This window comes from Tachysurus vachellii, chromosome 26, assembly GCF_030014155.1.
Source record: "Tachysurus vachellii isolate PV-2020 chromosome 26, HZAU_Pvac_v1, whole genome shotgun sequence".
Lineage (NCBI taxonomy): Eukaryota > Metazoa > Chordata > Actinopteri > Siluriformes > Bagridae > Tachysurus > Tachysurus vachellii.
Window position 1 is genome coordinate 2,840,021 of NC_083485.1, and position 25,166 is coordinate 2,865,186.

General features: G+C 33.9%; 3 protein-coding genes across 4 annotated transcripts; all 3 read right to left on the reverse strand.

Moving 5' to 3' along the window:
- Positions 1–226: 226 nt before the first annotated feature.
- LOC132841157 (stonustoxin subunit beta-like) lies at positions 227–8,175 on the reverse strand. 2 transcript variants are annotated; one of them, XM_060863379.1, is made up of 10 exons: positions 8,115–8,175; positions 5,728–5,879; positions 3,660–5,405; positions 3,118–3,258; positions 2,430–2,627; positions 2,143–2,327; positions 1,831–1,885; positions 1,338–1,720; positions 1,216–1,255; positions 227–1,117 (listed from the first exon to the last, which is right to left on the reverse strand). In XM_060863379.1, the coding sequence occupies exons 2-10, from the start codon at positions 5,819–5,821 to the stop codon at positions 762–764; spliced, it is 3,198 nt and encodes a 1,065-aa protein (XP_060719362.1). In that variant the 5' UTR covers positions 5,822–5,879; positions 8,115–8,175; the 3' UTR covers positions 227–761. The 2 variants fall into 2 exon arrangements, with proteins under 2 accessions (XP_060719362.1, XP_060719363.1); XM_060863380.1 differs by lacking the exon at positions 8,115–8,175 and adding an exon at positions 7,777–7,816.
- Positions 8,176–8,785: 610 nt separating this feature from the next.
- LOC132841187 (DNA ligase 1-like) lies at positions 8,786–13,691 on the reverse strand. Its single transcript, XM_060863445.1, has 9 exons — positions 13,569–13,691; positions 12,707–12,737; positions 12,111–12,224; positions 11,428–11,625; positions 11,134–11,333; positions 10,744–10,783; positions 9,974–10,545; positions 9,853–9,892; positions 8,786–9,754 (listed from the first exon to the last, which is right to left on the reverse strand). The coding sequence occupies exons 4-9, from the start codon at positions 11,450–11,452 to the stop codon at positions 9,195–9,197; spliced, it is 1,437 nt and encodes a 478-aa protein (XP_060719428.1). The 5' UTR covers positions 11,453–11,625; positions 12,111–12,224; positions 12,707–12,737; positions 13,569–13,691; the 3' UTR covers positions 8,786–9,194.
- Positions 13,692–15,918: 2,227 nt separating this feature from the next.
- LOC132841377 (interaptin-like) lies at positions 15,919–24,711 on the reverse strand. The gene is made up of 12 exons (XM_060863729.1): positions 24,667–24,711; positions 23,656–23,683; positions 23,025–23,222; positions 22,749–22,933; positions 22,407–22,461; positions 21,573–22,251; positions 21,044–21,257; positions 20,757–20,769; positions 19,879–20,073; positions 19,072–19,262; positions 18,713–18,739; positions 15,919–16,257 (listed from the first exon to the last, which is right to left on the reverse strand). Exons 1-12 carry the CDS (start codon positions 24,709–24,711, stop codon positions 16,222–16,224), a joined length of 1,866 nt encoding a protein of 621 aa, XP_060719712.1. The 3' UTR covers positions 15,919–16,221.
- Between the last annotated feature and the right edge of the window lie 455 nt (positions 24,712–25,166).

Here is a 25,166-nt window from a genome sequence, read left to right on the forward strand (position 1 = left end):
ATTGCAAGATGTTTTTTTTACTCTAAACTGAGTGCTGAGCAGGTAAATGATACTGATTTAAAACTGACAAAGAAAAGGACACACGGTTTTGTCTTCTTTTATATACACGTGGATGGATTTAATTAATTATTTGCCACTGAAATGAACTTCTGTTATCTTTTAAACGGACAAAATCACAATGCCAAACATTTTCTTGATATATTTATTTAATGATTTAAGGCAAGAACATTTTCATGATGCAGTGATTAACACATATGGATAAAAATTAAAATAGCTCTGGATATATCTTATGTTAGAAACCCTGTATCTCTGTATAGAAACCCTGTATATCTTATTTATCTAAATTTATCTAAGCTTAATTTATCTACCTTCAGGTATAATATCAACCATATATTAATGATCAACCATACAGTACTGTAGTTACATAGAAATGGAAGCAAGACTAATAAACTGATGATCTTGTTTTGTTTGGATGAATCAGTTACTTTTTTATAGTATGTATTTTTCTTAAACCTGCTCCATGTCTTTTTCAGTTTCTTAACCTGTTTCGTTGTCTTTCACTCTCTTTCTTCTCCACCGGTGTCTCCTACACTTCTGTGGTTGTTTTGCCTAACTGAGGTCTGTCTTTCTCCTCATGTTGTTTATCACTTTCCTCTTCCTGTCTCTCAGGCTCAGTTGGATTAGACTCTTCCACACCAGACTGTTGGTTTTCAGTAACATCCTTATGTTATTCTTTACTGTCTATTAACATTGCATCTGCATTATGAAGATTGTTTGAATAACTCTGTACATCTTGAACAGTTTCTTTCTCTTTCAGCTCGATGCCTCGACTCATCTGATTCTTCCTCAATTAATTCTTTATTCTTCTCCACATTTTTAATCTCTCTTTCCTCCACTTCTGGTTGTGATTCCTGTATCTGTGTATAATCCAGAACCGTCTGCTGATGTTCCTCATATGAAGATCTATTTTTCTCTAATTCACTATTTGTAGCTTTAGATATGGTGCCTTTTTCTTGGGGGAGATGGTCATTGTTTTTCAAGTCTCTTTTTATTCCCTTGCTGACTTTTGATGTTGGTGTTCCAATTCCACATTTTGTCTTGTGGAATTTTCCATTCCCTTTAAAAAGCATAAACGTATGTGAGACACACTAATAGCCAAACAGACATAGAGACAGACTGATTAATCGCTTTACTGATTAAATCTATCACACTCACCTGTGTTTGCTTCTTCTTCTTCTTCTTCTTGTTTCTTCTCCTGTGAAAATAGTAAAGGACATCATGTTACATTTGTGTCTAGTTCCCTTCTAACTTCTGTTTTCTTCCACTTCATTTTTTACCTGTTTTAATTGTTTGCCCTTCGGTTCCAGGATCTTAGGACCTTCTGTCAGAAGTCTGTCTTTCTCCTTCAGCAGTTTGTTCAGATTCTCTAGTTGTGTGTTTTTCTCCTCCACGTGTTGCTGACTGTCTTCTAACACCTTAATTGTTTTGTCCAGTTCAGCTCTTGTCTGTTTGAGCTGTTTCTCCTTCTCTTCCAATGTCTTGTCCTTCTTCTGAAGTGTTTGTGTATTTTCTGTCAGAGGTTCTTTTAATCTGTTTAAATTCTGTCTCATTATTTTTTCCTGACTCTCATTTCTTTGCTCCATGTCCTCCACATTGTCAGTGTCGATGTGTTCTGGGTTCAGTTGTTTATTTCTTTCAGGTTGAAATTTTTCGCTTTCCCCTGTGTACACACACACACACACACACACACACACACACACAGATTGATTAATTGATTTATTTTACATTACTATCTTAATAAACAAAAAATAAAAAATCTGTCACACTCACCTGACCTTTCACCTTCCTTTTGCCTTTTCATGTTTTTACAGTTTATATATTCCTTCTGTTAAAAAGCAGAAGACGTTCATTTACAAATAATTACATAGGTCGGGTAAATTATACACACTTTAGAGCAGCTCTGCTGACAGATTAATAAAGTGTCTGTTTAAGGAAACACTTATTATTATTATTATTATTATTATTATTATTATTATTATATTTTGTTATTAAAATCTTATGTAAGTCCAGAAATGTACAGTATGTTTATTCATCTACTCAGTATTTTTTTTTTTTTACCAAGCTTGAATTAAATAAAAATACCAGATATCGTAAAGTTTTTTCCAGTGATTCATTATTCTTCAGACACTGCAGTAATCCTTTATCTTCATGGAACAGACAGTCGACTGCGATCATATTCTTTCTGTTTACACATTTGATGCTGTCTGGAACAACACACTCTGGATCATATGTGTGATGGAGCACCACCAGGACTACAGGTTTGGTGTCTGTAAAAAAATCCAAACAATTTATTCACTAAAATAATTCATGTAAAAGTAATTCAGCAAACATAATGCATTATTTTAAGTAAGTACCATATATTTCAGTACCTGAAATATTGTGTAGACATTTCATTGCTGTATCAATGTCAGTTCCAGCTCGTGACACAATTGGGCAGAAACCCAGAATAAAATCACACTCATCCTCTGTATTCACCTCCTTCAGGTCAACTCGTTGTTTAAGACGAGTTATAAAGTCCTTGTGGGAATTCAGTGTTTTTCCAAATAAAATCAGCTTAAACTTTACATCTGTGAACAAACAGGAAAAACATTTATTTATTTTTTATTATTTATTAAAGATAGATTATATTTATACTACAATTATTTTTATATACTATAAAAACTACAGTTTTTAGAAATTCCTACATTTTAATAATGTTTACTGGTACACGATCCAAGATGTTTATTAAAACGCTCAGTCAAGAAGCTTCCAAATAGGAACATTATATATATTCTGAGATAAAAAAAAACTCAGGACTTCTGGTAGTTCCCATAATATCTAAGTCTACTAAAGGCGGTAGAGTGTTTTAATATTTAGCTCCCAAACTTTGGAATAGTCTTCCTGATAGTGTTCGGGGCTCAGACACACTTTCCCAGTTTAAATGTAGATTAAAAACTCATCTCTTTAGTCAGGCGTACACATAACACATCCCATAATATTGTGCACTACTATATCAGACTTGCAAATATTATGAACAGCAGATATGTTAATCCCTCTCCACTGCTTCTCTCTTTTTACCCATCCCGAGGCATCCAGAAATTGTACCAGCTCCGATCGTCTTCTGTGCGAGGAAGAATTTCGACATCCAAATGGATGAGGTCAACTCTGAGAATCCTGAGGCATCTAAAGATCTACCAGCTCCAGTTAGACTCTGCGATACTAAAGAGGAAATGTGAACTCCATGTGATCTTTTACATCAATACAACATTTATCTGACTATATATTTATAATCACACCCTGCAGTGTCACCCATATGAGGATGAGGTTCCCCTTTGAGTCTGGTTCCTCTCAAGGTTTCTTCCTTTACCATCTAAGGGAGTTTTTCCTCCCCACAGTCACCTGAGTCACCTCAGACTTGCTCATTGGGGATAAATACATACACATAAATAATTTTTTATTATTTATTAAAGATAAATTATATTCTTAATGATTCAGTTTTTGACAGATTTGACTATTTAGATCTAATGTTGACTACAGTTTTAAAAGATAAAGACTTTATTAATCGACTCAATCAGGGAGCTTCTTTATTTAACAATTTTTCTTAAAATTTGTATACTTACCAGGCGCCTGGTGACTTTTAGCTCCATGTCCTTTTATCACAGAGCCTGTAGTAGTTGTTACAGTTACATCACTTTCAACCTTGTAGTCAATTTTTCCTACTGCGGCACATTTTATTTCATAATCAGTGCCTGCATTAAGATTTGTCAGTGTAACACTCTCATCAGTCACAGTCTGAGATTTCCAGCTATTCTCTTGTTTCATTTTGTGAAGTAGTTGCATCTTCAGTGTAGCAGCACACAAAGAGCTCATCTTTAGCTTTATGCTGTTATCTGTGACATATTCAACAGTTGGAGGTTTTGGTTTTGATGGAGGAACAAAACAGGTAACTTCACTGCCTCCATTTTCATATATTAGAACACAGGAGCCAGGTTTATCTGGTGTTTGAGGCACACTCTCAACAATAAACCTTGTGTTTTTATTACTTTTATTTAAATTGATCAAATCCTTAAAAATCTTCAGATTATTCTTCATGCACATGAGCTCCTCAAGGGTCCATGGTTTTTCCTGAAGATCTAGACTGAGTGTATTTTCACTGGGTTTTTTTACTGTTGAAGGTTTCAGGTAGATCTCTTGTTGGGTCAGGAGAGGCTCTGGGTGCTGAAGACAGGTAAAAGTGTAAGAAACCAAATTCTCTACATTCAAGTCTAACAGATATTTGTCTCTGTCAGCATTCACTTCTGCTCCAAGTTTTTTGAGCTGCTTTAGCAGTGATTTTATTTGGTTAGATTTTTTTTCTTTCATTGTTATCCACTGCTGGACATCACGGCTTCTAAAAGGAGAGTTCTCGTGGGCTTCTAGAAGTTCACTTAAGTCTTTTATATCTATTTTACCTCCTCGGATTTCTGGCAGGATGGACCGCAGTTTGATCATGAAATCTTGTTTATACTCAGTGCAGAATTTCTGAAAGTCCTGAACTCGATTGTGAAATGTGACAAAGGTTTTTGCCACTGTGTCTTCCATCAGGTCACCACATCTCATTGATGTGACATTTAAATCCTCAATTACCGATTCCACAGCTCTAATTAGATCTGTAGAGATGTTTCTTTGAAGTTTGGCTGCTCTTGAGTCCAGTTTATCCAGAGGATAAAGCCAAACTTTAACTGGAACTGCATGTTCTCCATTTTCTCCAAGCATCTTTGGAAGATCATTATAAACCTTCACAGCATCTTCAAACGTTGTTGGATTTGAGGACAGCTTGAAATCACCATAAAATGTACACTTCATTTGTTTTACTGCAGCCTTTTCATGTTCATTCATGTTTAACTCTACCTGTGCCCCAGCAAAACAAAGGAACTTTAGCTTGTCAGCAGCGATTTTTACATCTCCCTGTACATCTTTTGTCTCATCAGACAAATTCTTCTCTTGATCAAATACAAAGTAGGCATCTGCTCCATACAAAACTGCTACAACCACATGTGTTGCCATATCATGATCAAACAGCTCATGGTGATCGATTTGTCCTTGTGCCAGATGTTTCATAGTCAACTGCTCGAATCTGGTGATTGTCTTATAATGCAGCGTCATCCTTTGTTGTATAAATGACTTTTTAGTATCATTGAAATATCTGGCTGCACCACTAACACTGACATTCCCACACAAAAGACTCAGTTTCAGTTCTCCATTAACTTTCAGTTGTTTAGATTTTTCCTCAATTGTGTCTGAAGTTGCAACTGTGAACTCTGTGTTATGTTGCGGTCTAACATCTTTGTTGTGCTGCAGCTGTTGTTGATCCCAAAGTGTTATTCCTGTTAGCAAAAATAATAATAGATTAGTTCATCAAAACTTTGGTTGTAGAAAATGATGCTTAGAGTGTGATTAAGTACTTTGTTCTAGTATATATATATATATATATATATATATATATATATATATATATATATATATATATATATATATATATATATACGTATATATATATACGTATATGTATATATATATATACGTATATATATATATATATATATATATATATATATATATATATATATATATATATATATATATATATATATATATATATACTCTCTCATAATATCTCATTGATATATATATATATAATAATTATACCTGGTACTATTGAATCACTCCTGCAGTCGTACAGCATTCCCAGCTGAAGCGGCCTCCCCAGGGCTGCAGTTTCTATTATATGTCCAGAAGCCATCTTCAAGGATGCTGACTTTTGACATTCAACATCAGCTCAATCTTTAAAAATAACAAATCTGTAGGAAAAGTAGACAATACAATGCAAATTAAGATAATACAAAAAGAATAACAACCTACCTAAAAGATGTTGCAGACCTAAAAGATATGAATGGTCAGTTTTTTAATGCCTGTGTATTTTTTCCCCACTTGAAGCTAACTTCGTGATTATGCCATGAAACAATGAAAAAAAAAAAACCTTTAGCCAAAGGCTAGTTTGTTACAAGTCCTTATAATGTACTTATGCTTACATCATGTCCATGAAATGCTGTAGGTGCTTTTTGAAATAAAATGCAAATTTAATGGTCTACTGAAAATCTTTTTTTTTTTTTTATTTAAGCAAACTGCTTAATACTTTCATTTTAGCATTTTAGCTAATTTCTCCTGCATAAGATGAATATTTCTGAATACGCAATCAAAATAAATGATGTAAGGAAGCAATCAAAATATTTTTCTTAGTAAATTTTAGTTTAAAAATGTGTAAATTAAAGGACACTATAAAATTTTAAACAATATAAAACTTTTGATTGTCCCATCGGTGGCTTAGTGGTTAGCACGTTTGCCTCACAGCTCCAGGGTCGGGGTTCGATTCCCGCCTCCACCTTGTGTGTGTGGAGTTTGCATGTTCTCCCCGTGCCTCGGGGGTTTCCTCCGGGTGCTCCGGTTTCCTCCCCCGGTCCAAAGACATGCATGGTAGGTTGATTGGCATCTCTGGAAAATTGTCCCTAGTGTGTGATTGCATGAGTGAATGAGAGTGTGTGTGTGCCCTGCGATGGGTTGGCACGCCGTCCAGGGTGTATCCTGCCTTGATGCCCAATGACGCCTGAGATAGGCACAGGCTCCCCGTGACCCGAGGTAGTTCGGATAAGCGGTAGAAGGTGAATGAATGAATGAATGATTGTCCCATCCTCTTTATTTCCTTATTTTCTCTTGCAATCTTTTCACTTAAGCCTTCATATTATCTTCCTTATTGCAATATCTAACATTGAAAAGTATTTTAACATAATATTATATTTATTATAATATATTATAATATCATATATTTAAACATGAAACCAGTTATTTTCTAAATGAATCATCGGTCATTGTTCTTTTACTATTTGTACACAGTTGGATCACATTTATCAACATGTTTCATGAATATATAAAATAAAGCTTTTTTTTGAAAGCTAATTCAACTGAACTTGAGCAGTTCTGTAAAGAAGAGCGGGCAAGAATTGAGAAGACCAGATGTGCAAAGTTGGTAGAAACGTATCCCAACAGACTAAAGGTTGTAATTAAAGCCAAAGGTAGTTCAACAAAATACTGACACAAGATGGCGATCCCTTATCCAGGTCAGTGATTCTACTTTTTGGCCTGTTGCTGTTAAAGCTTTCACATGGATGTTATAAGCTGCACTTATATCATCCACTGTATACTGTATGTGTTTTTAAAGTTTTCTCAGAAACACACACATCCCACACCCATAGCCATCCCATTATCATTTTATATTTGAAAACAAAATGATATCACATTAAGATTACTCAGATACTGACTGATGCAGGCATTACAGTAAAGCAAAAAACAAACCTACAATTTTTACTTTGCAGGAAGTTACATATTGTCCCTAAAAGCCTTGTAAATCTGTCTGACTATCAAAATATATATTAGGCCATCTTATATACCCCTGGTATTAAATAACCCCACTATATAGCATACAATAGTAAATGGTTTATTAGACATACAAGAATTAACATGGTTGTAAGTGACTGTTAAAAACAGAAAACTCTACTTCCTGATTAAAGTATATCAGAATTACATGGTATCAGAATAAAAAAAGGCTAAACCAATATCACACACACACACACACACACACACACACACACACACACACACACACACACACACACACACACGCACAAAACACAGCAAACTTACTATATGTATGTCTTTCAAATTGTCCTTTAGATCATCTGTACCTTACACTTTCAATCTGATTTGTGTCTCTGATTTGAGTTCTCTCTTAACCCTCTCACTGACAGATATTTTAAATTGCCTTAAAGAATGTAAACTACAGATTCCTTTAACTCGAGTTATCCGAGCCAGAAGTAAAGTCACTTATGTGAATTTTTTTGTGTGCTTCTTTTATGGTTTCAACTCAACCAAAATATGTTCTAATCTTCCTCGACATTTATAATTTAGTCTAATGACAGAACAACATTACTAATCACTTTTTTTATCCATAAATACTGGATGTATTTTTCCACAGCACATACCGTCACAGCTCCCGTTCCACACTCAAAGTCCCAGGAACCATCAGCACTCTCACAATCTCAGTCACTGGAATGTGCATCATGTTCAGGAGTTACTGGTTTTGTGAGATCAGGTTCAGTGACCCGTGACGTCACTTAACAGTGTGCATTTAAGGTGGGTGCACGATGTTTGAAAAATGCTTCAGAAAACTGAGTCGGCCGACAAACAAAACAAACGTGTAGCCAATGAGCAGAAAGTTTTGTTGTTTTGTGTTTTGTCAATATGCGGCTGAGAGAGTGTTCAGTGCGCATATCTGACATTAGCAGAAAGGGGCGTGTCTTGTCAATTTTAAATTCCTCTAAATCGGCGTTGTGATAATGTCTCTTGTTAAAAGCTCCAGATAAAAATCAAATTGAATATTCATGTTATAAATCAAGTTTTAATTTTTTACTTAGGCACAAATGGAGGAATTGCAAGATGTTTTGTTTCTCTAAACTGAACATGACAATGACATGAAATGAACATGTGAATACAAAGTGCTGAGCAGGTAAATGATACTGATAGAAAGCTGACAAAGAAAAAGACACACAGTTTTGTCTTCTTTCATGTACAGATTTATAGATTTAATTATTTGCCACTGAAATGAACTTCTGTTATCTTTTAAACGGACGAAAGCACAAATGAATGCCAAACATTTTCTTGATATATTTATTTAATGATTTAAGGCAACAAGAACATTTTCATGATGCAGTGATTAACACAAATGAATAAAAATTAAAATAGCTCTGGATATATCTTCCGTTAGAAACCCTGTATCTCTTTAAACTGCATGAGTTTTCTCTACCTGTCAACAATTTCCAACATTTCTAACATTTATTTGTTTCACGGAGTTAAACTTTTCATAATATATATATTTAGCTAGCTTAATTTATCTAGCTTCAGGCATAATAATTAATGATCAACCATACTGTAGTTACATAGAAATGGAAGCAAGACTAATAAACTGATGATCCTCTTTTGTTTATAAGAATAAATTACTTTTATATAGTATGTATTTTTCTTTGCTGTGTCTTTTTCAGTTTCTTAACCTGTTTCGTTGTCTTTCACTCTCTTTCTTCCTGACTGGTGTCTCCTACACTTCCTTGGTTGTTTTTCCTAATTGTTTTGCCTAACTGAGGTCTGTCTTTCTCCTCATGTTGTTTATCACTTTCCCCTTCCTGTGTCTCAGGCTCAGTTGGATTAGACTCTTCCACACCAGGCTGTTGGTTTTCAGTAACATGACTAAGTTGTTCTTTATTTTCCATTAACATTGCATCTGCATTTTGAAGACTGTTTGAATAATTCTGATATTTCTCAATTAATTCTTTATTCTTCTCCACATTTTTAATCTCTCCTTCCTTTACTTCTAGTTGTGATTCCTGTATCTGTGTACAATCCAGAACCGGCTGCTGATGTCCCTCATATGAAGATCTATTTTTCTCTAATTCACTATTTGTAGCTTTAGATATGGTGCCTTTTTCTTGGGTGAGATGGTCATTGTTTTTCAGCCCTGTGTTTTCATTCCCTTGCTGACTTGTGATATCCTCTACCTGTTGGTGTTCCATTTCCTCTGATTTACTGTTTAATTCCAGATGAGGTTTTGTCTTGTGGAATTTTCCATTCCCTTTAAAAAGTATAAACATATGTGAGACACACTAATAGCCAAACAGACATAGAGACAGACTGATTAATCGCTTTATTGATTAAATCTATCACACTCACTTGTGTTTGCAACTTCTTCTTCTTCTTCTTGTTTTTTCTCCTGTGACAATAGTAAAGGACATCATGTTACATTTGTGTCTAGTTCCCTTCTAACTTCTGTTTTATTCCAGTTCATTTTTACCTGTTTTAATTGTGTGCCTTTCGGTTCCAGGATCTTAGGACCTTCTGTCAGAAGTCTGTCTTTCTCCTTCAGCAGTTTGTTCAGGTTCTCTATTAGTGTGTTTTTCTCCTCCACATGTCGCTGACTGTCTTCTAACACCTTACTTGTTTTGTCCAGTTTAGCTCTTGTCTGTTTGAGCTGTTTCTCCTTCTCTTCCAGTGTCTTGTCCTTCTTCTGAAGTTGTTCCTCTCTTTCTGTGAGTTTAATTGTACTGGTTTTCAGTTCTTTCACCACACTCTCCAGTTGTGTCTTTTTGTCTTCCAACTGCTCCAGAAGTTCTCTGTTTTCTTTCTCTAAATCAGTTTTCTCTTTCTCCGATACGGCCATCAACATCTTTAAATCCCCGTCATTCATCTCATTTCTTTTCACAATTGCCTTAAAAATTTCTGTTATGTTCAGCTGTTGATTTCTCTCATGTGGAGTATTTGTTCCTTCCTGTGTCTCATTACTCAGTGTCATTTTCTTTGGATTCATATCTGTATCATTAAGTTCTTCATCTTTCTCTTCATTGTCTCTTGTTCGCTTTCTCAGTTCTATACCACACACACACACACACACACACACACACACACACACACACACACACACACACACACACACACACACACACACACACATACACACACACACAGTGATTAATTTTGTTAAATGATTGGTTGGTTGATTGATAGCTTTTTTTATTACATTACTATTTACACCTGGCTGTAAGAAACAAAATCTGTCTCACTCACCTTGCTCTTGCTTTTTCAGTTTTACATGTTGTTCTTTCTCCTGTTAAAAAAGCAGAAATGTGGGTTAAATGTTAGTTGTTTTCTGTCTAATTCTGTCTTGTTAGTCTAATCAGGTCTTCTGAATTATACATACTTTAGAGCAACTGAAGTGTTTAATAAAGTGATCTTAGTGTGTGTAGGGAAAGTTTAATGTTTAATGTTATTAAAATGTTATGCAATTATTTATGTAATATAAGACAGAAATGTTAGACAGTAGTTTTGTAATTAAAGTAATTAAGAACTAATTATAAGTAAGCACTTGTATGTGCTATAGATTTATACAATAATGTGTCATATATGCTTTTATTTTTGACTAAGAATGAATAAACCTCTTCCATAATATTTGCTTGAATTAAATAAAAATACCAGATATTGTGAAGTTTTGTCCAGTGATTCTTTATTCTTCAGACACTGCAGTAATCCTTTATCTTCATGGAACAGACAGTCGACTGCGATCATATTCTTTCTGTTTACACATTTGATGCTGTCTGGAACAACGCACTCTGTATCAAATGTGTGATGGAGCACCACCAGGACTACAGGTTTGGTGTCTGTAAAAAAAAATCCATACGACTTATTCACTATATGCAAAAGTAATTCAGCAAATGCAATAATGCATTATTTTAGAGAAGATTTTGTAAGTACCTGAAATATCGTGTAGACGTTTCATTGCTGCTTCAATGTCAGTTCCAGTTCGTGACACAATCGGGCAGAAAACCAGAATAAAATCACACTCATCCTCTGTATTCACCTCCTTCAGGTGAACTCGTTGGTTAAGATGAGTTATGAAGTCCTTGTGGGAATTCAGTGTTTTTCCAAATAAAATCAGTTTAAACTTTAAATCTGTGAAAAACATTTATTTATTTTTTATTATTTATTAAAGACAGATTATATTTATACTACAATTATTTTTATATACTATAGAAACTACCTACATTTTAATAATGTTTACTGGTACATGATCCAAGATGCTGATTAAAATGCTCACCCAAGAAGCTTCCAAATAGGAACGTTATATATAATCTGAGATAAAAAAAATTCAACCCTAGTTCCCAGAATATCGAAGTCTACTAAAGGCGGTAGCGCGTTTTAATATTTAGCTCCCAAACTTTGGAATAGTCTTCCTGATAGTGTTCGGGGCTCAGACACACTTTCCCAATTTAAATGTAGATCAAAAACTCATCTCTTTAGTCAGGCGTACACATAATACATCCCATAATATTGTGCACTATTACATCAGACTTGCAGATATTATGAACAGCAGATATGTTAATCCCTCTCCACGGCTTCTCTCTTTCTACACATCCCGAGATATCCAGAAATTGTACCAGCTCTGATCGACTTCCATGTGAAGGAGATTTTGGACCACCACTGAGATGAGGCCGACTCTGAGAATCCTGAGGCATCTAGAGATCTACCAGCTCCAGTTGGACTCTGCGATACTAAAGAGGATCAATACAACATTTGTTTAGAATCACACCCTCCAGTGTCACCCATATGAGGATAAGGTTCCCCTTTGAGGTTCCCCTTTGAGTTCCTCTCAAGCTTTCTTCCTTCACCATCTAAAGGAGTTTTTCCTCCCCACAGTCACCTGAGTCACCTCAGACTTGCTCAGTGTGGATAAATACAAACACATTTAAATATATCTACTATTAATCTTGAATTTTGTATTATATTAATCTTTATATTATTCTTTATATTAACTTTTGTTCTATGTTTATGTTCCTGTAAAGCTGTTTTGAGACGACGTCCAAAATTCAGTCTAATCTACTTGAGCACTGAATAAAACATTTTCGCAGATGTTTTGTTCAACTTTGCCAGCAGAGAAACCTGCACGTGATCACTTTTTTTTGGCCAAAAAACAATTCAAAGAATCAATGTAGTGTCTGTTCTCACTGAATATTTGGGATTTTCTTATACTCACATGACTTTTCAGTCCTTAATGCAGATGCACCCTGTGGGAACAAATTACACACCCTGTGGTTTTCACACTGTTCAAGATAATCTCAATTAAATAAAGTCTATAACAGGCTGTAACAGTGTTTCTTCATCTAAGAATATAGTTAGATTATAATAAAGTTTGTCTAAAACTAGAAAATCAGAATAAGTGGCTTATGTCATTAATCAAATTCATCTGGACTTGTGAACAAAAAGGAAATCTCATGAACATAAATAATCCCTCAGTGTAATAATAGCTCTGTGAATAAGTGGATGTTTCCTTTTCCCATCAGAAGAGGTCGCACTCTCTTATTCTGGGTTAGTTCATGATTTTAATATTCATTAATATTCATTGCAGTGCCTTGATGATATTTATTATTGTGTAAATCCTGATTGCCTTTATATGCTTTACTCCACCTTGGATTTTGTTTATTGTCTTTTTTTTTTTTTTTTTTTTTTTACTTTTACCAGTTATATTGATTTGTGGATTGTGTTTTCAGTTGTGTTTGCTGTGCTGTTATTGAAATATTTTCATCAAAACTTTTTTTTATCTAGGTTTTAATCTGCATTTGAAAGACAAAAGAAATAATAATCATTGAATAAAACACTTTGGGATATTAGACAAAAAATTTAGGAGGATTAGAAAACAAAAAGCTTTTCTGAAAATCCAAAATTGCTGACAGGAAGTTCACTTAACAGGAAGCATTTACTTTAGAATTATCCAGAAAATGATTGGGGGAAAAAAAACTTCAATTAAATAGTGAAAACATAAAGAATTAAATAGCGTCTAATATCATTTAAAGTAAATTACCATCCAAAAGAGGAAAATAGTCATTTTATTTACTTACCCCTGTAATAATGTGCAGAACAAAAGAAGAGAAAGGAAAAACATCATTAGTAAACAACAGCAGAGTATAAAATAGTGTCACTTTCAGTACTATTCTGTAATATTGTCCATTAGAGTTTGTGTACAGAAAGAAAACACCAAAATCTATTTAGACTAAAGAGAGAAATTTTATTTATTTACTATCAAAAAACAATACTGCAGATTTATAGACCTCTACAGAGAGTTTTCTCTTTTAGACCCTTTAATACTCACCTGATTCTTTAGACTTCCCAGAAGTCAACTGAAATATATATATAAAAAAATTAATAACATTCTAGTACATTTTCTGTGCTCTATTAAAATTTAATCTGATAAGCAAATAATCTATGCATGGTACCTATGATTACCATCAATGAAAAGATTTGAGCAAATTTTTAGTATAAACCTACCAATGAGAAAAAACCTGTTTAAAACATCAGAAAGAAACATGATATTAAGATGACATCATGAAGAAAACACTTTTGTTAAGTTTGTAGATGGTGAAAATACATCAGATTAAAAAAAAGGAAAACACTGAATGTTAGAATAAATTTAAAATGATGTTTTGTGAAACAGAAACTTTATCAGACTCTTTTAACAGGCTTATGATGACTGATGAAATCCTCTGACTGAATGGTCATATCCCAAAATATGAAACAATATAAAACACTGTTTTATGTTCAGAAATGACAGTCTTTAAACCTTTGTATATCTAACTTACTGTCCATGTTTATCTTCCTGTAGGTTCAGACTAAAAGGAGAAAGAGAGAGAGAGAGAGAGAGAGAGAGAGAGAGAGAGAGAGAGAGAGGGATTCAGTGTCATCATCTCTCTCTTTCTATGTCATGAAGGTAATCAAACCCAATATCATAGTATATTTAAATATATTATTTAACAGCTCTTTACTCACCTCTTTATCTGCTGCTTTAGAAGAACTCACACACAACAAGCTGAACTGTTTCACTTTCACGTTCACTGCTGATGCAGACTCAATGGTTGCACCCTTCCCACTTCCTGTTCTAATAGATAATAAAAGAAAGAAAAAAGTCTTCCTCTCTAGACGTCATATTTACTTTAGTAAAATCTTTATTCACTGTAAGCTTATTTCAAATGTCATTTTTATCCTCTACAGTGTATGTGCTAACCCTTCTATATGTGTCCCTGTGTTAACTGTAGCTAATACCTTGAAAAACTTGGTGTGAGGTCCATATTCATAAGGACACTGGACTCTGGTATTATGTATTTAAATTCACTTCTGATGCTCTGAACTCTGAAATAAACTAAACAATAGCTTCAGACTGCAGAATAAAGAGTGAAAGTGACACTGTAACCATGTATATAAATAGTAGGTCTTATATCTTTCTTTCTTTATATAGATATTTAATTAGTTAATTAGTTCATGCAGTTTCCTGCATCATTGCTTTGAGGTAACTGTTTTTCTATGAACTAAGTAAAGTCAGTATTCTGCTCTAACAGTGCAGTGACTGTAGGATTTCAGTTTTTCCCCCAAATCTGTTGTGAACACAAACACAACCAGGAACACTGCAGTGCTTTCACTTTGTTATTCCACACCCAGTCACACCATGAGCTGATCTGACAGCAGGTCTGACCAGAAATACAGAGTAAGGATCATTGTTTATACATGAACCAAAGTGAACCTCAAACGTGATTACATACAGTTTTGTGTGGAAAAGAAAGGAACATTAACGTCATGCCCTACTAGTTAAAAAGAAAAAGTTGTTTCCTGTTATTAAGACATTTAACAATTTGGTATAAAACAAAATACCAAATTATTGCACTTTTTATCCCAAGTTGATCAAATACATATACAATTAAATTATGTTGTATTTTTAACAGGCATTATATTGTCATTAAGCTGTTTAAAATTTCATGAAATGATATTTTGTTCAAATGGATTGGTATTTTAGTACAAAGAAAGAAAAAAAACCTGTGCAAATTCTTTGTTACCAAATGCTTACTGCTCCCAGAGGGATCACGCCTTCTAGGTTTGATGGGTGAGGGCAGGTACAAATGTCTAAAGACTGACAGGTCAAGTCTACCTCAGCAAAGTGCGGCTCCGTATCAACAACTAGTCATAAAAGACGAGGGCAAGTCACTATAAGTAGAGATAATACAGAATAGAGTTTATACCAAGTCGGTAACTTCCTCTACTGGTTGCAGCTTTGTCCATTATGTGACCTGTGACCTGTGACCTGTGCTGCATGGACACATATATCTGTTTAAAAATATATTTAACACACCATGCTAATGAATCTCTACAATGTGCAATCTGAGTGAAATAGCAAACCTTTTACTGAAATAAAAAAAAATTAAGTAAAGATTTCTGATGTTCATTTCAGCTTTTATTCATTTTGTTAATCAGAAATGAAACACAGTTTATTCTATTAGCATTTAATACACATGTATTAGTACTTATTCAATACTGGTTTTTCTGGTGTAGCAAAACCATTTGTATATTAATTAAAAAATATTTTAAAAAGCCAAATAAATCTTTTGAGCAGCCAGTTTTAGGAAAAGTATAAGCACCCATAAAGCCCTGCCATTTAAGTAATTCAATATGTACTATTCTATTGTAAGAGCCACCCTTCCTTTAGCTCGTTTTTCTTCTGTCTGGTTGTTATTGCTTCATTTTCCTCACTGGCTTCACTTTTTTCTAAAAAAAAGAAACACAGAAAAAACATCTTTAAATATTAGGTCTTATATCTTTCTTTCTTTATGTGTTTGTTTCTTTATTTATTTAGATATTTAATTAGTTGATTAGTTCATGCAGTTCCCTGCATCATTGCTTTCATAGATATCTATACACTAGATGTCGCCTTGGGGTCCTAAAAATGCGCCAAATCCGCCGCCATCTTTGTACAGTGCTCTTGTACTTTATGCATGGACGATGCCGGACTTCTGTGTTGCATTTGGATATTCAAACGAAAGAAATCTAACAACCAGATAGCAAGGGATTACATTTCACAGGTGAGAATGTGTTTTATGATATTGAATGTTAGGAAATTATATTTCTGGTTACGTTGGTTTGTTTCAGTCCTTGGTTAACGACAGCAGCTAATCCGTGCTAGTTACCCATTAGTTTTTGACAGTTAGGAAAACCGACAATGTTTGTAGATTCCGAAGCTCTTAATAACGACATTAAAAATTGACCCATGCTTTTTATGCTTAAAGGTGAAAAGACCCAACTTTATGTATGTTCTGTAAGATTCCCTTATCTGTCAAACATATTTAATTAGATTGTCCTAGACTTAACACTTAAGGACATATTTAATGACATTAAGCTTGAAAAGTTTTTGGATTTTTATTATCGTATGTTAATTTAAAAAATTGTATAATATGACTTGCTGTTTATATTTTTTTGTTTTTATTGTATTTATATGATATTTGTGTTTTTGTAATTGAATTTTTGCCATGAAAATAGCTTTTGATTGCTGACATGGCATTAAATAAAATAATCTGAATCTGAATCTGTTTGTAGATTCCCAAGTGATAAACAGAGGTCAGTCATGGACAAGTTGCAGGGACACTAAACACTTTTTTTAATGGTTAATTCAGCTGACAGTCCTGGAAAGATGTCACCAGTTATGTTGGAAGTTCAGCCTCAAAGTCAAACTTTGTTTTTTTTTGGTTTATGTGACTTTAGTACATACTTATTTAATGTTGCAAAAGTATTGCGGGAAAGGAATAAATAAAAGATTGAACGGTCTTTGGCACCTCAACTATCTAACTTTTACATTATGTTCATATTTAATAAACCAATACAATTTAAATGTGTAAATGAACATGTATAGTCACACCATTGTAGCAGTGCAGCGCTATGCATTATATTGTGAAAAAGTAGATTATCTTAATATCAAAACCTTAAATTTTCTCTGGACTTAATGATAAATACATGTCTGGCCTTTGGAACGAACCAAAAAAAACTAGAAATCGCGTTCCTGCCGATTCATGGTGATTTTATTTCTTTGCCTACATTGACGCTAATGCATTAAGAGGAGGGGGTCCCCTGTACCAAGATGGCGGCTCTATTGACACATTAGTTCCAATGTACTGCCCTATACAAGGCGACATCTAGTGTATATATCTATGATTGCGTTGAGGTAAATGTTCTTCCTCATAGATGTGCAAATTCTGCCTCATTGTGGATGAACTAAGTAAAGTCAGTATTCTGCTCTAACAGTGCAGTGACTGTAGGATTTCAGTTTTTCCCCCAAATCTGTTGTGAACACAAAAGCAACCAGGAACACTGCAGTGCTTTCACTTTGTTATTCCACACCCAGTCACACCATGAGCTGGTCTGACAGCAGGTCTATTTGTATATTAATTTAATATACAAATTTAACAATTTTCATCTCTATTTTAGCTCCTCACCTCTTTTTTAGTACAAGGCCCTGACGACATTCTACTGAAGAAAACTAATACACAATAAATATTGGCATAAAAATAAATAAATGATTTTCTTTGTTAAATAACAGCTTGTTTTTTCTCCTTTAATCAGCAGGCATAGAAGCATTTGTTCATTAAGTCAATTCATGTTCATGTAACAAAATTCATGTTACTACAGAATCAATAATGTATAAGAATCTTCTGTGATAGAAAATTCTTCTGTTAAAAAGCTGTCATTTTACAGCAGTACAAGATCAATACATGTGGATTGTTGGTGGTACATGAGGCTCTCTTAATTTGTCTCAATATGTCAATGTCATGTCCACACTATAGTTAGTCCTCCCACTAACACCATTGGCAAGAATCTGTGGGGTTTGTAGAGTCTCACTTACTAATTAATTTGGATACTGGCTTGCACCTTATAATAGTTATATTCATGAGCAACTTGGTGAGATACTAGACAAGTTGAATAAAACAGCTACTGTTGCATTAATAAACATATTTAAAGTAACTACTTTGTTTTGCATTAGAGAGTGATTATTTACGTACCTAACTTGTAAATATGCAAATTAATTAACTGAAATAATTAAGAATGTGCTGAATATTTTAGGTGAGGAATATTTGGATTTGGGGTTCTGCAAGGATGTATTTATATGACAGCAACATTATTCTATTTTTTTATTTTTTTTATATATATATATTTTTAAGGTTGTATGACTTACTTTCTTAGGGTCCTGTTTGTCGTGTTTCTGTGGAGTAGAATATGATGCATGTTAATATTAGGCATATAAAGCATAGTGCACTTAGGGGCTCTATAAGGATTATTGAACAATAAACAGTCTCTTACTGTCCACAGAGTATAATATTTATATAAAACTCAGTAATAAACTATATACAAGTCTTCTTGATTGGATCAAAGAACACCGTTATATTGGAAATATGAACATTTTAGCATAATGAAATCGTAATAAAATATTTTTAAACTATTCTCTAACTTCTGTTGTTGTTTCTTAGGTTCTAATATCTTTACATTAACGCAGGGCAAACAGACAGAAAACCCACTGTACTTCAGGATACATACCACAAACTTAAGCCACTCTGCAACCTTTTTTATTGCTTCGTCATTCTTGCGGCACGAGAACAGTCCCTCGTCCTCACTGAACAGACAGTCAACGATGAAAGTTTTTTCTCTGGTCACAGTTCTGCTGCTGTCTGGTGTAATGAGCTCTCGATCAAATGTGTGATGGAGCACCACTAGTGCGATGTATTTGTCTGTAAACATTTTTTTAAAGAAATGAATAAAGACTTTCTTTTCTTATATTCATTCATTCATCTTCTACCGCTTATCCGAACTACCTCGGGTCACGGGGAGCCTGTGCCTATCTCAGGCGTCATCGGGCATCAAGGCAGGATACACCCTGGACGGAGTGCCAACCCATCGCAGGGCACACACACACACACACTCTCATTCACTCACGCACTCACACACTACGGACAATTTTTCCAGAGATGCCAATCAACCTACCATGCATGTCTTTGGACCGGGGGAGGAAACCGGAGTACCCGGAGGAAACCCCCGAGGCACGGGGAGAACATGCAAACTCCACACACACAAGGCGGAGGCGGGAATCGAACCCCCAACCCTGGAGGTGTGAGGCGAACGTGCTAACCACTAAGCCACTGTGCCCCCTCCCCCCCTTCTTATATATATATATATATATCTATATATATATATATATATATATATATATATATCTTATATATATATATATATATATATATATATATATATATATATCTTATATATATATATATATATATATATATATATATATATATATATACTTTAGACACATCATCAAAAATGATTAATGTTATTATAACAAACCTCCAAAGCTGTTAAGTTTTTGCAGTGCAGCCTCGATATCAGTTCCAGCTCGTGAAACAATGGGGACATAATATAGAATTGCTTTACACTCCTCCTCTGTAGACATCTTCATAGATTTTCTTATTTTTTTAAGTTCTTTTGTGAACTGTTCACAAGGTGCTTGTACCTTTGGAGGAATGACTTCATAGCATTTAACTATTTTAGAGAAGCACAAAACAATAGATTAAATAAAGCAACACATACTGAATGTATGTGTATATTTGTACTCTGTTCTTTGACTCTGGATTTAAAATTTATTTTAGTTAAAATGACACTTATTAGGAGAAAAATGTAAAAACTCTGAAACATAAGTGATAACAATAGGGTTTCATTATTAGATTCAATTATCATTATAAAAGAGAAGGAGCTTTTGTTCTCAATCACCATGTTATAGTTAAGTACAGCAACATGGTGCGTTTGTGCTTACAGCTTTAAGCTGGAATGGTTAAGCTGAGTGTACCTGTAGTGTGGTGAACAATTTCAGGAAGTGTTGAGGAAATATGGTAAAGAACATGATCAGTAGTAGCCTGATTTACAATCAATCATAGATAGACAAACTACATCATCCTGAAACATCCTAGAACATGTAAAATGTGATTTAATAGATATTTTAAATTAGAATATTAAGTGCTTTTAGATGTTGTTAACAAAATAAATCTGGAAAATATACCTTTAATCTAAATTTGACAGTGACTTATAATATTGGTTTAGGAAGAAAGTCTCATTCTAATATTGGCCTTTATGATTAAATGGCAAATATATACAACATTTGTCAAATACAGATCGACATACATTTTATCTCTTTACTGAGTTTCAGTGCAAAAAAATGATAATCGTACCTTTTTTCTTTAGCTGTGAAAGAGACCAGAAAGAAATAATAGCATGAGAAAAAAACGTCAAGAAATTCATTCAAATCCGATTATTTTCGACTAAAGTAGAGAAACAAAATTCTTACTAAACCTAAAAATGCTACATTCTGCACAAGCTATGAAATAGCTGAAATAGCTTTTTCTGTATGAAAATCAATCTTTTGTTAACAGATAATCACACACACTATATATACATATTTTAGCTGTGACTATTTCTCTTTTAACTTCTGTTTTTTTTTTTGCAGTTCATCTTTTACCTGAAAAAAGTGTGTGCCCTTCTGTTCCAGGGTCTCATCCTTCATCTCCAGTTGTCTAGTTTCTGTCAGAAGTCTGTCTTTCTCCTGAAGCTCTTTGTCTCTTTCCATTAGCTGTGTCTCTCTCTCAGTTAGAAGACTTACTTTCTCCTTAAGCTGTTGTTTTTTTTCTGCTAACTCAGATTTCTGTTGCTCCACTACGATCATCATGTCCTGTAGTTGTCTCTGCTTGTCCTGCAGCTCCTGTCCCAGTGTGTCCAGTTTATTTGTACTGGTTTCCAGTTCTTTCACCACACTCTCCAGTTGTCTCTCTTTGTCCTTCAATTGTGTCTGATTCTTTTCTAACATCATATTTGATTTTCTCAATTCTTCTCTTACTTCACTGAGCTGTTTCTCCTTCTCTTCCAGAGTCTTGTCCTTCTTCTGAAGTGTTTGTGTATTTTCTGTGAGAAGTCTGTCTTTCTCCTGAAGTTGTTCATCTCTCTCTGTGAGTTTATTTGTACTGGTGTCCAGTTCTTTTACTGCACTCACCAGTTGTCTCTGCTTGTCCTGCAGCTCCTGTCCCAGTGTGTCCAGTTTATTTGTACTGGTTTCCAGCTCTTTATCTGTGTTCTTCAGCTGTGTTTCTTTCTCCTTCAGCAGTTTGTTCAGATTCTCTAGTTGTGTGTTTTTCTCCTCCACGTGTCGCTGACTGTCTTCTAACTCCTTAAATGTTTTGTCCAGTTCAGCTCTTGTCTGTTTGAGCTGTTTGTCTTTCTCCTGAAGTTGTTTATCTCTTTCTGTGAGTTTATTTGTACTGGTTTCCAGTTCTTTCACCACACTCTCCAGTTGTCTCTCTTTGTCCTTCAATTGTGTCTGATTCTTTTCTAACGTCATATTTGATTTTCTCAATTCTTCTCTTACTTCAATGAGCTGTTTCTCCTTCTCTTCCAGTGTCTTGTCCTTCTTCTGAAGTGTTTGTGTATTTTCTGTCAGAAGTCTGTCTTTCTCCTGAAGATCTTTGTCTCTTCCCATTAGCTGTGTCTCTCTCTCAGTTAGAAGTCTGTCTTTCTCTTCCAGCTGTTGGTTTTTTTCTGCTAACTCAGATTTCTGTTGCTCCACTACGGTCATCATGTCCTGCAGTTGTCTCTGCTGGTCCTGCAGCTCCTGTCCCAGTGTGTCCAGTTTATTTGTACTGGTTTCCAGCTCTTTATCTTTGTTTATCACTGTTTCTGACTATGCAAAACACACACACACACACACACACACACACACACACACACACACACACACACACACACACACACACACACACACACACAGATTAATTGATATATTTTACATTACTATCTTAAGAAACAAACAAAAAAAAATCAGTCACACTCACCTGACCTTTCACCTTCCTTTTGCCTTTTCATGTTTTCACAGTTTATATATTCCTTCTGTTAAAAAGCAGAAGACGTTCATTTACAAATAATTACATAGGTCGGGTAAATTATACACACTTTAGAGCAGCTCTGCTGACAGATTAATAAAGTGCTCTTTGTGTGTGTAAGGAAACAACACATTATTATTATTATTATTATTATTATTATTATTATTATTATTATTATTATTATTATTATTATTATTGTTTTTTAAATCTTATGTAAATCCAGAAATGTAGGTTTATTCATCTACTCAATTCATCTATTCAACTATTTACCAAGCTTAATTTAAATAAAAATACCAGATATTGTGAAGTTTTGTCCAGTGATTCATTATTCTTCAGACACTGCAGTAATCCTTTATCTTCATAGAACAGACAGTCGACTGCGATCATATTCTTTCTGTTTACACATCTGATGCTGTCTGGAACAACACGCTCTGGATCAAATGTGTGATGGAGCACCACCAGGACTACAGGTTTGGTGTCTGTAAAAAAATCAGTACAATGTATTTGCTATATTCAAAAGTAATTCAGCAAACATAATGCGTTATTTTAGAGAATATTTTTTTTGAGTACCTGAAATATCATGTAGACGTTTCATTGCTGCTTCAATGTCAGTTCCAGCTCGTGTCACAATCGTGCAGAAACCCAGAATAAAATCACACTCATCCTCTGTATTCACCTCCTTCAGGTGAACTTGTTGGTTAAGACGAGTTATAAAGTCCTTGTGGGAATTCAGTGTTTTTCCAGATAAAATCAGCTTAAACTTTAAATCTGTGAATAAACAGGAAAAACATTTATTTATTTTTTATTATTTATTAAAAATACATTATATTTATACTACAATTATTTTTATATACTATAAAATCTACACTTTTTATAAATTCCTACATTTTAACAATGTTCACTGGTCCACGATCCAAGATGTTTATTAAAACGCTCACCCAAGAAGCTTCCAAATAGGAACGTTATATATAAATGTTCATAAATAGGAAAAGTTGCAGAGGATTTTGGCTGACAGAGTAGGAGTAAAAAAAGGATGTTGTGCTAACAACATATGCAAATAAAAATCAGGCTCATTTAATTAAGCATAAACTTTTCCAGCAAAGAAAAATTGCACATGATCACTTTGTTTGTCCTAAAAACAGTTCAAAGGATCAATGTAGTGTTTGTTCTCACTGAATATTTGGGATTTTCTTATACTTACTTGACTTAGTCCTTAATGCAGATGCACCCTGTGGGAACAAATTACACACCCTGTGGTTTTCACACTGTTCAAGATAATCTCAATTAAATAAAGTCTATAACAGGCTGTAACAGTGTTTCTTCATCTAAGAATATAGTTAGATTATAATTAAGTTTGTCTAAAACTAGAAAATCAGAATAAGTGGCTTATGTCATCAATCAAATTCATCTGGACTTGTGAACAAAAAGGAAATCACATAAACAGAAATAATCCCTCAGTGTAATAATAGCTCTGTGAATAAGTGGATGTTTCCTCTTCCCATCAGCAGAGGTCGCACTCTCTTATTCTGGGTTAGTTCATGCTTTTCCACTACAAAAGGACATTTATATTTATTACAGTGCCTTGATGATATTTATTATTGTGTAAATCCTGATTACCTTTATATGCTTCACCCCCACCTTGTTAATTAGAGTTTGTATATTTGTATTAGAAATACACAATTTTTTTTTAAACTTTGGGTTCAATCAGCATTTGAGAGACAAAAAATATAATTAATAAATAAAACAATATTATATAAAAACATTTTGGAGAATTAAAAAAAAAAAAAAACAGCTTTTCTGTTAATCCAAAATGGCTTTTACTTTATTATGGCATTTACATTAGAATACTCCAGAAAATTATTGGGGGGAAAAAACAGAACTGTAAACGATATGAGGAAAACCACAAGATGGCGCCGTTTTGCTGTTTTTTCTACATTCAGGGCCTGGTCTGAAGACACACATCAAGTTTCATGATGATACATAGATGCCTTGCTGGGATGCAAACTCATACCCTTTTGGCATGTTACAGGAGAATAGCTTTGAAAAACAGGTGGTTTTCACTGGTTAGAATAATTAGGCAAGGCCTTTAAGTGAAATGCTCAGTTGAATATGTTTAAGCCGCACTGTTTATAGGATATATAACATTTTCATGAGTTTGATTCATATTAAAGATTGAATAGTGTGTAAAATCAATAAAATGTCATTTACTTACCCCTGTAATAATGTGCAGAACAAAAGAAGGGAACAGAAAAACCATTAGAATGTTTAAACAAGAATAACTAATAAACAATCAGACTATACACAAACAGGACTCCAAAATCTATTTAGACTATAGGTTTAAAATGTATATTCATATTGTAACAAGGAAAAAATGTTAATTAAAAAAAATGTAAAAAAAAAATAATCTGTAGACTTTATAGACCTACAACATGTCTATAGATTTATAAAGCTCTATAAAGTGTTTATATCTGCTAGTCTGTCTAATACTCACAGGGCTTTTTATTTTCTTCAAACAAGCTCTTCTGTGGAAGTGAATAATAGAATGTAATTTTTTTTCAGTACATATTCTGTTGCTCTCTATTAAACTTTAATCTAATAAGCAAATAATAATCTATGATTACCATCAATAAACATATTAAGCAAAATTTTAGTATAAACCTACCCATGAGAAATGACCTGTTTAAAACATCATAAAGAAACATGATATTAAGA